At 41.8% G+C, this 12,316-nt stretch overlaps 1 protein-coding gene across 1 annotated transcript in view; it reads left to right on the forward strand.

Moving 5' to 3' along the window:
- Nucleotides 1-453: 453 nt before the first annotated feature.
- LOC139295842 (uncharacterized) overlaps nucleotides 454-12,316 on the forward strand; it is a 32,269-nt gene continuing 20,406 nt past the window's right edge. The window contains exons 1-14 of the mRNA XM_070918124.1: nucleotides 454-542; nucleotides 2,313-2,372; nucleotides 3,739-3,894; nucleotides 4,903-5,040; nucleotides 5,180-5,290; nucleotides 5,922-6,077; nucleotides 6,293-6,472; nucleotides 6,620-6,742; nucleotides 7,034-7,147; nucleotides 7,369-7,672; nucleotides 8,083-8,198; nucleotides 8,449-8,566; nucleotides 8,741-8,832; nucleotides 8,924-9,074. Coding sequence (XP_070774225.1) covers nucleotides 2,328-2,372; nucleotides 3,739-3,894; nucleotides 4,903-5,040; nucleotides 5,180-5,290; nucleotides 5,922-6,077; nucleotides 6,293-6,472; nucleotides 6,620-6,742; nucleotides 7,034-7,147; nucleotides 7,369-7,672; nucleotides 8,083-8,198; nucleotides 8,449-8,566; nucleotides 8,741-8,832; nucleotides 8,924-9,074 — 1,804 coding nt within the window. The 5' untranslated portion in view covers nucleotides 454-542; nucleotides 2,313-2,327. The remainder of the gene's footprint in view (nucleotides 543-2,312; nucleotides 2,373-3,738; nucleotides 3,895-4,902; nucleotides 5,041-5,179; nucleotides 5,291-5,921; nucleotides 6,078-6,292; nucleotides 6,473-6,619; nucleotides 6,743-7,033; nucleotides 7,148-7,368; nucleotides 7,673-8,082; nucleotides 8,199-8,448; nucleotides 8,567-8,740; nucleotides 8,833-8,923; nucleotides 9,075-12,316) is intronic.

Below are 12,316 nucleotides of genomic sequence, written 5' to 3' on the forward strand. Positions count from 1 at the left end.
TTCTGATTCTGATTCTGAAACACTCCTATGTATGTAGTGCTTCGTACAGTAGGATGGCAATCCTTTTTTTAAAAGAATATAATATAAATATTTATATATGTTGATTAAAACACATTTAAATGATTTATAATATGTTGACATACAAATTAAAACCGATTAATTACACTGACTTTGAGTCTTGATAACACGAAAACGGAAATGAAAGGTAGGTGATGATCTTGGTGTTTGTTTCCTCTTTAAAGGGACAACACAGGCCTCTTCTGGAGAACGGGTTTATAATGAGCTAAGACAGGACTTCAGTAGCTCTAACAGGTCTAGTCACACCCATGACTTTTATGCATGATTTATTTGTAGCCGCTGATAACTGTACAAATGCATAGATGGGTTTCCTCCGGGACCTGTCAACGTGACAGAATTGCGCAGGCGCAGGTTCCTCCCAGTTGTCTGTTGACAAACGTGACCAATGCATAGCTCTGCAATTTCGTCGCCAAGTGGAATAAAATGTAATTTCACAGGGTTTTGTCGACGTTGAGATGTTTCAGGTGGGTTCTTCATGAAGCTGTGACTCCGGTAATCGCTTAAAAGTAATATTTAACGGGTGCGAGTTGCTTGACTGAGCTAATTCATCAAGTGGATAGTCAAGATGCAGTTCAGTGCTAGCTAAGCTAGCATGTAGCTACATAGCTGCCAAGATAAAGTTAGCTAGCTGGATTAACGTTAGCTATAACTGGTATTTGTTTAAATAACTGGTCGATTTACGACCTCCTCAACTCCGAGGCCTTCTTCTGGTAGCAGTATGAAGCGTTTGTTTCACGGTGGTACGGGTGAGTCAGTTAGTATAATATTCGCAGATGCAAGCTAGTAACTGAACGTTAGCTAACGTCTGCTTCCGACAACTTTTAGTGACGCGAGACTGTTTGCATTATTGTTTTTGAAATGAAATGAGTATTTTCTCCAGCTCATTCAGCAACACTTAGAGGGGCTTTCTGAGCTTAGGGTTTCTTGAAAGCTACCATTATCCTCAGCTTTAAGAGAAACAGTTCCCTGTGTCTCTGTGAAGCGTTAGCATCTGTCTGCAGTATCTTTCATCGTGCTCTTCCTTTAACCTCCATGTATTCCTCGGAGGAGACCATTTGATGATAAACCACAACGCGATCACAGTCAGGGAACCGTTCTGCATCAGGTCGTCCACAGTTCACCTGCTCCTTGTGACCATCATTACGAAGTAGTACGTGTGTTTTGTGTTTGTGTAAATACATGATGGATCCTGAAAGTCAGGAAATGCGGTGGTATGCGTGAGAGAACTCGTCTGACCTGATTTTTCCCCACGTCACGTGGGTTGGACTGAATGAATTTGGCTGATCATGCACCCAGTCAGTGTACTCAGCGTCGCACCAGGCCTCAAGTCGTGGCCGGTTTAGTCTTCCTCTGTTGGGACACCAGCTACAACAAGTACCGAGAGACACACCTGCCAGTCTGCTTTTAAACACGGTTGTGCCTTTCTGGGCTGTAACCAGCTGTAACGTGACAAAGGCTTTATGATTCATCCCAACACTCACTTGACTGTTGGTCTACTTCTGGCCTGGTGAACTGGCCTGAAAGCCTGTACGCCTTAATCTATTATCTGCTATTCTAGGATGCTTGTAAATATTTTAAGGAAGGAACACAGAGGGAGCGTAGTCTTATATTGCCTGCAACTCTACGAGGGCCGACCTGCTCTTTCATTGAAATACAATATCAGTCCTGGTCTTTGGAGGTTCAACCTACACCTGTATTATTTTATGTGAACCATAAAATTACACATGTTCATGAGTTAGGTTGTTTATGTCTGGTTTACCTTTTGATTTCCGTGTTTGTTGTTGATTCTCTACATCATTTGACGTGTAAGGACCTCCAAGCTACAAGATAGAAATATAAAACCTTCAAAGTCACAGTGAAATAGCATTTTGAGACTGTCTTGCTGTGTCCATTTTTTAAAGATTTATTTTAACTTGAGACAGGATGAAACTCAGAGAGGGACCATTCAAATATTTGGATCAATGCAGCAGGCAGAGTTAAAGTATTTTTCTCTGACAGGTGGGGCAGAATTGTTAAAAGGTTTGTGACGGCTTTATGGGTTTGAATTTCTGACTAACCATGGAGGGGCATAAAATTAAGACAGAAAATGGTCTGATGAATAATGAATACTGATTTACTGATTAACTGATGGTGATTAAACAGTAACGTACGGGAGAACCCAAAACGAACCCACCGCAATAATTTATTTACGTGTGTTTACTGTGTGTGTGTGTGTGTGTGTGTGTGTGTTTTAGGTCTAAACTGAAACCATGCTGAAATGGTTATCTGGTGAGGAGGGAGAGTCTGGCTCTGTAGTAAGTATACATGTGCTTATTTTTCATCACATTGTGTCAGGTGACTGGCATTGAAGCACTGTTGTAAGCAGTAACTTATCCTGCAATTACACATCTACATCCAGAATGATCATATATTTTGTGTATGAGTAATATGTCTCACAACTTGTTTCCATTGAACCGTTTAAAAAATACTGGATGTAAAAATGTCTCACGCTGAAACTGAGGTCAGTGAAGAGAAACACTCGTGTATGTCTGACATTAAAACAAAGTGTTGCTATATTCATACACGTGTAGGAGTTAGAATTCAATAAATGCCACAGAGTGATCATTGGTTTTAGTCAGCACTGACAACATTTCTCAGACAGCAGCCATTTCCATGAATCATCTCATGTTGTGCAGCCTTACTATCACTAGAAATTTAATTGACTCAGAGGAAACCCAGCGAAAGCTTTGCAGTCTGTTTCATGTCCAGTTAGACTGGAATTAGGTGAACTGCTGAGCACAGGGCTTTGACTCAGACAATCAGAGCTCACACTTCCTGTGAGGGGGGGGCTACTGCTCCAGCTTAAATCCCCCTGCATCCCCGTCCTATTTACTTTACAGTCTATTTGCATATTTCTATATTAGGTCTTGCTAGGAATGCAGTTATTGATAAAATTCCTGAAATTATTCAATAACATTCAGTTTAGCAGTCCAAGTAATTTAAGACTCATCTACACATCTACACATAAACATCTACTAATCTGAGGTGGTACAGGAGCAGCATTTCATCTCCTACATCCTTCACCTCAGTCATGTTCTTTTGAATCCTTTTCCTCTGTTCAACCCTTAAATACACAATTTTTGTCACTATCTTTTCTAAAATTGTAATCGCACATTTTTTTAAAAAGTCTCCACGTCTATACAGAATGTTGGTGTATGAGCATCTGGTAGTGGTATATATTTACACCCTCATGTTACCTTACATATAAAGAGTGAGTCCGAACAGTTTGACACAGAGGTATACATATTTTAAATAGAAAAAGAAAAAAGATAACCTGTATTGGAGTATTTATGTGTCGTAAAAGAAAATGTGGGCTCAGTGCCTCCCTATTGCCCCAATTTAGGTCCTTTTTCAGAAATCACAAGAGTCACAGTCTTTGTTTTATATATGTTCTGTAGTCTTCCGGTGCTCCGTCCTAGTGCCGCTCACTCTCACACACACTTCAATGCACACTCTAAAGCAGGCCGTATACTCCAGATCAACTCGAGATGAAATTGTATTTGGCACGTTCTCAGCTGGCTCTCAAACAAACACCAGTGTTCATTTGGTGCAGCATTCAAAACCCAACACAGTGCTTCTTTTTGGTCACTAGCCCACCATCTCCCCTCTCTCTCTCCCCAGGGCCCAGGCTCTCCCCATGGAGCTGCTGGTGGTGGAGGGGTCGCTGTAGAAGAAATGGCAGAGCGGCTCTCCCAGACTGAGCAGCTTGTCACTCAGCTGAAGGAGATGATCCGGGAGAAGGATGCAGCACTTCGCTCCAAAGATGACCAACTTAAGGTGAGGACAACTTCTGCCCTGTCGTCACAAGGCCTGCCTCTAGTAAACAGGTGTGCTGCTGATTTATACTAAACACCAACTGAAAGGAAACACCCACATTATATGCAGTGTTGAGGAGGTTGATGGTATATTAGACATGTTATAACACATGCTAAATGTCTGTTAGCTCTATGAAATCATCATTATAGCCAAACTTAAAATGAATCGTTGAAAAAACTCTGATGGCTTTTGGAGTGCTGTACAGTATAAATGTTATTTATGTCCATATAGCCAAATAGGGGCTGTATTTACCTTGAGACCACTTGAAACCACAACACAAAATGCACCTGCTTTTGTTTTCAGTATGTGTCTGGGTCTCTCATTTGCTGGTTTCATATTATCTAATTGAAAGTGCACTCTTTATGACCATAATTGTCAAAATATTAGCATGAAAACATCAACTGCAACTCCACTGAAGCCAGGCCTAGCGGTTCTTGTGGGTTTTAGTGAAATTAGGCTTCCTCAGTTTTGGTCGGGAGCCTCTGTTTACTTCAGTCACTGTGTATTTAGAATACTGGTATGTTAATTCCATGTGTTATGACATGCCATTGGATATTTTGATGTCATTTTCCTAGTGGTAAATGAAATAATACTCTGGGGGGCCTATCTGACAGGGATCTGTATCTGACTGAGCCAGGCACACTTGGTCACATGAGTTTTTCCAAAATAGTCGGCTAATGCTGCAACGGCTGCTCCTGTTAGTCACTGACTGTGATCATTCAGTAAAAACCCGGGTCTAGTTAACAATTAAACTCCCAAGTCAAAGTCTGATACACAATTATAAAGACAGGAATGTGAGATTAGAGTTCAGTCATGACGCGATGAATGTCTGCAGACAGGAGTTTAAATACCACTACAGGCCTCCGATGTTCTAATAAGGACTGCTAAGTGCTGCAGCTGATAGTGTAACTAAGCACTTAACTGATCTTTATCCAATTTGAGGTAAAGAACATATTGTCTGTGATTCAGGTGGAGAAGGAGACATGCGAGGCCAAACTGTCAAAGCTGCGTCTTCAGAACAAGGCCAAGGTGACCTCCCTCACCACACAGCTGGAGGAGCTGAAGAAACAACAGGGAGGTCAGGGCACGCCAACACGGAGCAAAAAGGTATACACGCACACACATTCTCGCTGGTATGACACTACATGTGAATAACTACAATGATACACAAATTCGTTTCTGGTCTTCTGCAGATGCATCCAATGAGTGCTTGTTTTCGTAGCATTGTCTTTTTGTTTCCCTGTAGGGGTCATCAGAAGGAGAGCAAGCCAGCCGGGGAAAGATTGTCTTACTAAAGAAGAAGGTTGATGAACTAGAACAGCAGCTTGCACAAAGAGTGGAGGAACTGGAAAACATGGTAAAATATCTTCATGTCTTCTGTTTACAGCAACATTTTATTTTGCCTGAGTTTTATCACAAAATAGGGCTGCGTGGTTATGGCTTCAAACAAGTTAGTGTTGTTAGTGAGGTCCTCTTACTTTGGGGTTGATCGTAGCTCTGTGACTTGTTGTGGTTGACATATCAGAGTACCAGGCTAACAACAGTGTGTGTGCCAAAATACATTTCTGATCTGCGTCCAGACCTCTCAGACGGTCCAGGTTCAGGTCTCCTTACTGTCCCCAGAGTCAAACTAAACCTGGAGAAGCAGGATTCAGTTTTTATGCACCACATATCTGGAACAAAGTCCCAGAAAACTCGAGGTCTGCTCCAACTTTCAGTTCTTTTAAATCAGGGCTTAAAACATTTATTTATGTGTTGTATATTGTCTTTTTTAATATTACCTTGTGTTTCTTTTAAACCTTGTGTTAATGTGTTTTATGTCTCACAAATAAACTTGCCTTCTCTATTGTGGCATGATTTGTAAGGTTTAATTGGCTGAGGTGGACAGCTCAGATTTTCCAAGATATACATTTTCCAGAGTGAGAAGCAAACAGGCACTGAAATCTGTTTTCATTTCTCTAACACTACTACTTAATGATTCCTTCTAGGGGAAGGAGGTGGAGTCACGGCGGCAGAGAGGTGAGGAAATGGACGCCATGCTGATAGAACGGGACAGGAAGCTGACAGAAAAAGAGGCCTACATCGTCCACCTGCAAACAGCGTTGGCAGGAGATCAGCCCATCGCACCTGCATCACAACAAAAGGTTGTACAACTCACAAGAATGTGGTGTGAACATCATCTTGCCACACTTTTTTTCAATACTTTTTACCTGCAAACGTTGTCACATTGTGAGATTAGGACAGAAGAAATAACAACAGAGGACACAGTATTCCCAGGCATTCATTCATTTAAGTTCCCCCGGTCTCTGTAGTATATTGTCAGTCCTCATTGACGCTAAACTGTGCTCTACCTCCTCAGATGACAGAGGACAGTGGAGCAATGCAGGAGCTGCAGCTGCTGGTGCAGAGCCTGACCAGGAAGGTGGGGGAAGCAGAGGAGCGCTACAGTTTGCTGCAGGAGCAGGCAGACAGTTTCAAAGAGCTGCTGGTCACCGAGAAGGAGCAGTACAATCAGAAGGAGAACATGTACAAACAGAACGTAGGTTTTCAAAGCACTCGGTTGTTACTCTGGTATATTTCTGGATGGGGCCACAGGAGCATTGTTTCCAAATGCATGCACACAGTGATGCTTCTATTGGAGAACTTAACACTGTCTGTATCTGTAACACCCTGTGTTTGTTTTTAGATCCAGACATTCAAAGACATCATTATTCAGAAAGATAACCAGCTGCTGGAGATCAACCAGATGCATGAACAGGAGCTCTTCAAGTTAGCAGCAAAGTCTGATGCCAGTGCAGACTTAGAGCAGGTACTGACAACAATCATTTCATTTCAAAATCAGCAAGGAAACACTTCTGTTATTTAACAGAATTCTGATTTAAAGATTTAATTCTGTTCAAAGGAAACTGAAGAGTGACTCACAGCAGTCAAGTTACTGCTGTAACCACATGCAACACGAGGAATTACTGCATGTGTTGAGTTTAGTCTCAATAAATCTGTGTGACTATTGATGTTTAGGCAGTGGATATTATTACAGAACGTTTACTGTGCTGGTTGTGTAATATTAAACATTTTCTGTACTTTGTTGTCTCCTCCTCAGCTTTTGAAGGCTCTGAAACAGAAGCTTCATGAGAAGGAGGAGGTGCTGCTGGGTAAAACCCAGGTCATTGACGTTCTCCAGGGAGAGGTGGATGGCAGGGACCAACAGATAAAGGTCAGGAACCTCCTCACTTTAAACATTCCTTTCCTCTTGGTGTTTATTTTGTGATGACGTGCTTGGATTTTAATGATGTTTACAGAGAGTATTCTCCCTTGATAAATGTAATCGTCATTCCTCAACTCTTCAAATATTAAGTCCAGTGACACTGTCTTCCCCATCATGTTTTTGTTACGTTCTCAACTCTCCCGCCTCTTCGTCGTCTCTTCTCTACACAGGAACTTACAGAGCGGCTGCGTCGCCTACAGGTAGAACGAGAGAGCCTGGAATCCAAGATGGAGGCAGAGAAGCATGTGATGCGAGCGCAACTTCGCGACCTGATGGAGAAGCAGCAGGTGGAAGTGCGGCGATTAGCTGAGCAGCATCAGGCACAGATGGCCCAAACACAGCAGGACCTCCTGGGGCAGCTGGAGGAGCTGAGGAGGGCCTCGGTAGCAGCACCACCTGCCAGTCAGGAGGCCTCAGGAAGTGGAAACATGCCTGTAGATTCAGTCTCCATCCAAAGGATAGCTGAGCTGGAAGGTTGGCTGTTCTTTATTTTGATTAGTCATTCTCACTGTTCCAGAAGAAATACCGAAGAAATGTTATGGTGGTTTAAGACGATGTATTTCTTTAACAGTAAAGAAGGGTTAGACGTTAACGATGTTTGACAATACGTTAGAGAGAAGGTTTTTGGTTTTTACAGACTTTCATCAGTAATTACTCAGATCAGCCAGATCAGTTTAAATTGACTTTCACACAGATATTATGTTATTTTTCATATTTTCGTTTTTTGTTTTTATTAAAGGTTTTACCCATTTTCTAAAATAGACACAAATGACCTGATTTAATAAAACAGTTAGCCATATTTATTGTAATGGAAAATGTAAATCTGTGGGATATCTTCAGAAACCATGTTTATCTGACTTTCTCTCTTCATCTGACTTTTGCAGCCCAAGCAAAACAAAAAACGGACGAAGCCAGCAGATCAGAGGCTAAGTTCCTGAAAATGAAAGCCTGGTCTAAATCTCGGATCAGACAGTTGGAGGAGGAGTTGAAGAAAAGCCAGGTTAGATGACAGTTTTACATTTCACCTTCAAGATGTTATAGTTAGTATGTTCCTTTCTAGAGATGACCGGTTACTTTTTCCCCCCAAATTTAAATCCCCCCTTGTTATTAATGTTAATGTGGCATCAAAAAATCATAAATTGATCCAAAAGGAATTATAGGAAACTCTGTAACATTTGATCTTCTACAGCGTGCGAATGTCTACTTTTTATCCAGATTAGAAATGTCAATGTTTACTTTGTCCCCTTTAGGCTGGAGGTGCACCCCCAGACCTGACTGCCCTGCGGAGTCGTATCACAGCACTGGAGGAGGAGAGAGAGGAGAACCTCTGGAAAGTGGAGCAATATGAGGAGCTCAAAGCAAAGAACGGTAACAAAATCAGACCTTAGTGGCTCGTGCTTTTTCCCAAGTGTAGCAGAAACACCAGAACATTGAACATGTATTTTGTTTGTTTAAACCCTAAAGTTTGTCCTAATAATTATAGTTATATCTGCAATGCGTTGATGCGTAAGTGAACATTGTGTGTTTGATGTTTTCTGCTAGAAATGCTGGAGGCTAAGCTGGTGGTATATGAGGAGCAACAGAGGACACTACAAGCAGACCTGGAGCAGTTCACCAAGAGGGCTGCCTCTCAGGTCCGGGATCCAGGCTTTTTCTTTTGGTGTACAGTTGATGAAACCTGCTCATTGTTGGTCTCCTGTAAATCTCTGCTCCTTCTGGTCACAGGCAAGTGAGTCAGGCAGTGCTGACGACACTCAGAGCCAGGTACTGGAGTGGCAGGAGATGGTAGCTGAGGCAGTCAGCGCCAGGGACAGGGCCAAGGAGGAGAAGGCTGCCATGGCCCTCCGCATTAGCCACATGGAGGAGGAAAGAGAGGGTAAGGCTGTTGCTGGTGGATGACACAAACTCATGTAAATGTCAATTTGTGTGAATGAAGGTGGAATCAACAGGCTCAGTGGTTTATCACCACGAGATACCCAGGAGTAACTATCAGGGTCAGAATTCAGTGAAAGGCCTGGTCTGTCGTTAATATTGCATAGAAGATAACACACAGATATTGATATTTTTTATTTGCGCATACTTGCCTATGCACACCTAATCCTAAATCCCTAAAGTAAGCCATATGTGATTGAAAACCTTCCTTTAAATAACTGTAAGAAAGGTTGCTCTGTGTGTATTGTAGCACATGACACAAACTTAAGCACAAAAGATTTCATAAATATCTCAGTGTTTTCTTTCCATTCTATTCACTTTAATTGACATAATTATTATGTATTAAACACCTCTCAGTATAATGGAATAAAATTCAATAAACCTGATCAACGGGCAACTGAGTGTAATTTTCAGTTAATTTCCTGGAGGAAATAAGAATAATTTCCTGGTATGTTGTCCTAATACCCCACTACCACCACCGACGACACCACCACCATCGTGTTTTGTAGCAGAGAGAGATTCAGAGTTTGTGTTTCACTGTTTACCACAAGTCCTCTGTTGTCTGACTGAACATTACTTTCTTTTTCTTAATTTTTTTTCCCTGTCCTCACCATTGTTAATGGGGAGCATTTGGTTTACCCTGTGCTGCCTCCCATCTCGTGGACCTCCGCCCCCACTCTTCCCCTCCAGCCCCTGCTCCAGGGATGGGAGCAGCCACACAGAACAGTTTCCCATCAGTTTTGTGCATGCAGGCTCCTCCAAACCTCCAGTGCAGCTCTCGCTCGCTGTACTGCCTGCAGCTCCCCTGAGATTCACCTTTTGTGGGGTGAGCTACAGGCAGTACAGTGGCAGGCTGCACAGCAGAGTCTGCCATTTTGTTTCTCCTTTCTTCTCCTGTGTTGTTCCTCTTTTCCATTCCTTCACCCCTTTCTGTTCTTCTGTCCTTCTGTTTCTTCTTTCCATCCTTTGATTTCTGGTTTGGCCACACTAAAATATTTTGGAATAATCCACCAATATCAAATATAATCAAACAACATTGTAATTTTTCTTTTGTGGTGGGGTGGCTATATTTTCACTAACTCTGGGAAGAGGACTGATGTGTGTAACTCTTCAAAGCTGTGGCATCAGATGCTCCACACATACAATAACATTGATCTAGAATGTATTTGTTTGCTGGGTTATAGTGCTAAAGGTAGAGAAGTAGTCATCTTATTCATTACATAATAATCGTTTCAGTCATTACTGATAAAGCTCACATAGTCTGCGTTTTCAAATGTAGTATTCTCTTGTGATGGTCTGAGTTACTTCAGGATCAGGATATACAAACAAAACTAAAGTTATTGTATTTGGAGATTTTATGAGAGCTTACTGGTAGGAAATGGACATGACAAGTACAAGTAATCAAATCTTTATGAAAGGAAGTAATGCACAAAATATGTTCTTCATTCATTTAAGTCAAATAAAACCTGCTCAGAATAAAATGGCTAATGGTCCCTTTCACATTAATTATGGCTGTTGGTGCCACGACCGTTGAATTACCGAATCAATGAAGTGAAGTAGACCTTAATGAACCTCGTGTGAATAATGAGACTCAAGTCTCACAGCTCAACACAAAGCCCTCACAGTGATTTACACGTTTTCTGAAAGACTTTTTGTGGAGAGAGTTTTGTGGAGCTGTGCGTCACGCCGTTTCTTCTAGTGCTGACAGAAAAACCATAAACCTTTCTTGAAACATTACGTCCTATTATGTTCCTTTTTCACCTTTCCATTCAATCCAATCATTCCTATTGGTGTAAGTTTTGGTGATGTAATCCAGGCGGGAAGCATACACTAACCTGCTTATGTTGTTGGTGCTGCTTGAAATACTGTAATTACAATTTTATTGCTGAGGTGGAAACTGCGAGGCTTGTGTGACACACAAGTTGCTCTGATGTGGCTTTTAGGGTGACAATAGCATGTATGGTGTTTCAACTGCTATAAAACAATAAGACATGTTGACTACAGCTTCACCAACATCAACACCTGCTGAACTTTTGCTTCTCTGTTTTGCTTTTGCAGCCCACGATATCTTTGCCAGCAACGAGCAGCAACAACTCTTTGTGACAGTGTCTTACATTATTTATAACCAAAGCCATAACTTAAAGGTAGAGTTAATATGTTAGGTTTTGACTTTGCAGGGGGGGGGGTCAGTTATTTGCCCTCCCTGTTGAAAATTTGATGTTTTCAATCGTTATGAAGCACATCAGTGCCATAGAAACACAGTGTTCTGCAAAGCATCAGGTGTCAGACAACCTATTGGAAACCAGCAGGATTTACTTTTAAGACACTGTAACAGAGGACTAACTGTTTTGGCTTCATGTGCGATGTTTCTCCTGTTCTTACATCCTCCATATATCATCCCTGCTGCTGTGGTCAGTGTAGGCAGACTGGCTCTATTCTGCTTCAGATTTGTTTTTCTCTACATGAATAGTGTAGCTCATCTCACCCAGTGATGTTCTAAACCATATTCAATACCGTACCGTTATAATAATGTGGTATGATACGCATAGTCCTTTTGAATAGAGTCCATCTCTGCTTAACCCAACACTGACCACTGCTTAACCCACTGAACTCCTTTTCCTTTTCTGCCCCACCCTTTGCTTTGAGCTGCCCCCCCCCTTCCCTCCCCAGCACATTAAAATCAGCCTGTTGTCACAAAACAGATGGGAACATGTTTTGTTCGGCCTAATCACTTCAGCATTGCCCTGCTTGCATCCTATGCTGCTAAATAAAAATCCAATAAAATTAAAAGCACTGCAAGAATCCCGCTCAGATCTGTACCTGGCTGGAGTTACTCTCTGATCTCCCTGTTGAAGAAACAGTGGTGAAACATTGGCTTTAAGTGTGACTCATGAAAACGGACCCTCTCCTTCCTCCCACAGCCACTTTTGCTTCCTGTCTCCCACATGTTTGAATGCTGTTTTCCTTTGCTATGCAAATCAGGTCTGCATGGCTCTGACCAGAATGTTGCTTTTGAAATGTTTCTCAGGTCCACAGACTTAATGCAAATACAAAAGTGCATACATATCTTTGAGTTTGAGTAACTTTCTCCTTCTCCATCCTTGATTCTCTCAGTCTCTGTCTCCATACTTCTCTTACAGTCTGTCTCTATTGTTGCTTTCACTTTTGGATGAAACTTGTTTTCTA

This window comes from Enoplosus armatus, chromosome 1, assembly GCF_043641665.1.
Source record: "Enoplosus armatus isolate fEnoArm2 chromosome 1, fEnoArm2.hap1, whole genome shotgun sequence".
NCBI lineage: Eukaryota > Metazoa > Chordata > Actinopteri > Centrarchiformes > Enoplosidae > Enoplosus > Enoplosus armatus.